This window comes from Lupinus angustifolius, unplaced genomic scaffold (assembly GCF_001865875.1).
Source record: "Lupinus angustifolius cultivar Tanjil unplaced genomic scaffold, LupAngTanjil_v1.0 Scaffold_369, whole genome shotgun sequence".
Taxonomy (NCBI): domain Eukaryota; kingdom Viridiplantae; phylum Streptophyta; class Magnoliopsida; order Fabales; family Fabaceae; genus Lupinus; species Lupinus angustifolius.
In genome coordinates, this window is record NW_017727766.1 from 72,230 (window position 1) to 74,867 (window position 2,638).

General features: G+C 29.0%; 1 protein-coding gene across 1 annotated transcript; it reads right to left on the reverse strand.

The window, feature by feature from the left end:
* Nucleotides 1-507: 507 nt before the first annotated feature.
* Nucleotides 508-2,058, reverse strand: LOC109341099 (TMV resistance protein N-like). The gene is made up of 2 exons (XM_019578909.1): nucleotides 1,500-2,058; nucleotides 508-759 (listed from the first exon to the last, which is right to left on the reverse strand). The coding sequence occupies exons 1-2, from the start codon at nucleotides 1,988-1,990 to the stop codon at nucleotides 579-581; spliced, it is 672 nt and encodes a 223-aa protein (XP_019434454.1). The 5' UTR covers nucleotides 1,991-2,058; the 3' UTR covers nucleotides 508-578.
* Between the last annotated feature and the right edge of the window lie 580 nt (nucleotides 2,059-2,638).

Here is a 2,638-nt window from a genome sequence, read left to right on the forward strand (position 1 = left end):
CAAGTTCTTCAAAATCTTTACACCCTTCTTTTATGCATAGCCACAAGTAATCTTCAGGTCCTGAATTTTTTTAAAATCTGGTGGTATTTGACATAGATGCTTAGTGTGTGGTCATTTTACTTTTCAAATTTAGTACTAATATGACAACCATAACTCTTTAATTATGTTTCATCTTTAAACATGAAATGTGAATTCCACTAAGCCCTTGTAATCGATCAGCTATAAGAAGAAAATAAAACTAAGAGTTGAAAAATTTCACATGAAAATCCCAATAAATGTACAATCTTCAAATTTTAATTATCATAACTTTGAAATAGTAATTTTCCATTTTTCACCACTTTTTAGCTGAACAAAAGTCTTATATATCTACCATTATATGCCATTTTATTTGTCACAATAAAAAGTAGTCACATCATTAAAAAAATTGATCACTTTTTTTCAAATAAAAGTTAATTGACATTTTTTTAACAAAGTGACTATTTTTTATTGGAGATAAAGAGAATAGTATAAAACAGCAAATATAACAGATTTGTTCTTTAGCTTTATTTGATAAAAAAACTAGAATTTCATCAACAAATTCATTGGATGACACACTTTACTTCTTTGCTGTAGTATTTATCCAACCCGATCCTTGCTTCTTTATCCAAGTCCTCTACTTTTGTATCAACTCCTTGTAGCATATGAATGGTAGATGGTATTTTGGGACGTAAATTGATCCACACAGCTTCAACAATTGCTTGAATGAGTTCTGCATCATGGCTACATAGATGAAAAAGGAATTATTGGCTTCCTTTACTTTTTAATTATTACAACAATGATTGAATAAATAAACCTACCACTTGATGATCACACCAAATAAATAAACATTTTGCAGTAAATTCCATTGCGCTTCCAAAAAGCTAAAAGACAAGTTTTAAAATATAGCATATGGATCAATTAAAATAGGCTAAATATAATATTTTGTTCCATTTTATTTTAATTTGAATTTGATCATCTAATAAAAATCAGTTTATCTCAATTTGTGTTCTCTCCAAATATTCTTTTCTCTCATAATATACTATATTATAATTACACTCGTCACTGTTTTTAATATAAAAAATTATATTTATTTTTATTAAAAGACATTAATTAGTGTAATATATATATATATAATTAAGGATGATTGATGTAATTTTAAAAAAAGAAGAAAATTAGTTTGTGTAATTTAAAATTCAGGTGTAATTCACTCTGTTCAAAACATATTATATTTTCATTGTACAAGTAACCTACGAATGTGGTATATACCTAATGGATTAAGCGAAACTATGATCAAGAGCTTATGTTGAATTTAAAATCTAAAACACAATCCTAATAGAAGGACTTATTATTATAGACATGGATCTCTCATCTCACTTTCTAATATAGGGAAAACAATTGTACAAGTAACCTAAAATGAATTCATACCAAGTGTTATGCAATTCAAATGATATATTGTTTGACTAATTAATATCAAAACATACCTGTATTCCCTAGAATCCCACCCAGATGTGTTAGCAACATCAGCCAAAGCATCTCTCCATCTTCTAACTTTCTCTCTATTTCCTTTATAAACTTCTTCATATTTACCAAAAGCTACCTCAAAACTTCCCCTTTGATGTCTTACCTCAGAAGGATCAACACCATAAAACACTGGAAAAATTGCTCTCCCAAACTCTTTCCTCAATTCAATAATCTTTTGGAGTTCATCCAAACACCATGTTGAGGAAGCATAATTTTTAGAGAGTATAACAACTGAAACCAAAGACTCTTCAATGGCTCGAAGAAGTCCTTGTGAAATAAAATCACCTCTCATGAGTCTTTCATTATCAATGAAAGTTGCTAACCCTTTTTGCTGTAATCTGGCGTGTAATTTTGTTGTGAAGAATTGGCGTGTGTCTTCTCCTCTAAAGCTTAAGAAGACATCATACTTAAGTATTGGGAGAGGAACTCTAGCTCCGATTCCTTGTGACATTGAAAGGATTCAGGGTTTAATGTTTGTTTTGAAGGTTATGAAATTTATCTATTTGGTTTCCTTATATATCAATTTGATTAAGATATAAGATGGAATGGATTTGGTCATAAATGGAACGGAAAGTGGATATAGAAAATGATATGAAGGAACGCAGACTTTTCTTAAAGGAATTTTTTTTTGACATGACACTACTGTCCTTCTAAATTCAATGACAGCCCAATAAAAGTGAAACATCCACTATGGGAATGCAGATAAAAAATTATAAATTATAAAATTATCTTTACCTAAGATTTTATTTTAGTATGGAGTCTCCACTATCCAATATGAGATACAGATGATTTGTTCTAGAAAAAATATTATAACATGTAGTTCAAAGCGGATAAATATGTACCATACTAAAAGAGTATGTCATATTATATGACATTTTCTTTGATTGGTTAGAAATCATATATTTAAATTAAAAATTTAATAATAACATGATTTTCTAACCAATCAAAAAGTAACAAATAACATACTTTTTGGGCTAAAGATGTCCTTTTATCCAAAGCAGCCACGAAAACCAGCCATCATTTTTGAATTATTGATAAGTTTCCTCTCACTTGTTCTCAAGTCAACTTCTTCAGGTCAATTGGTCACGCAACTGTTTTG

Excerpts from the sequence above, each read along its gene's own strand:
- LOC109341099 (XM_019578909.1), bottom strand. The coding sequence starts at position 1,990 with ATGTCACAAGGAATCGGAGCTAGAGTTCCTCTCCCAATACTTAAGTAT. Across the intron at positions 760-1,499 it reads TGGGATTCTAGGGAATACAG|CCATGATGCAGAACTCATTC; the intron begins GTATGTTTTGAT and ends TCATCTATGTAG.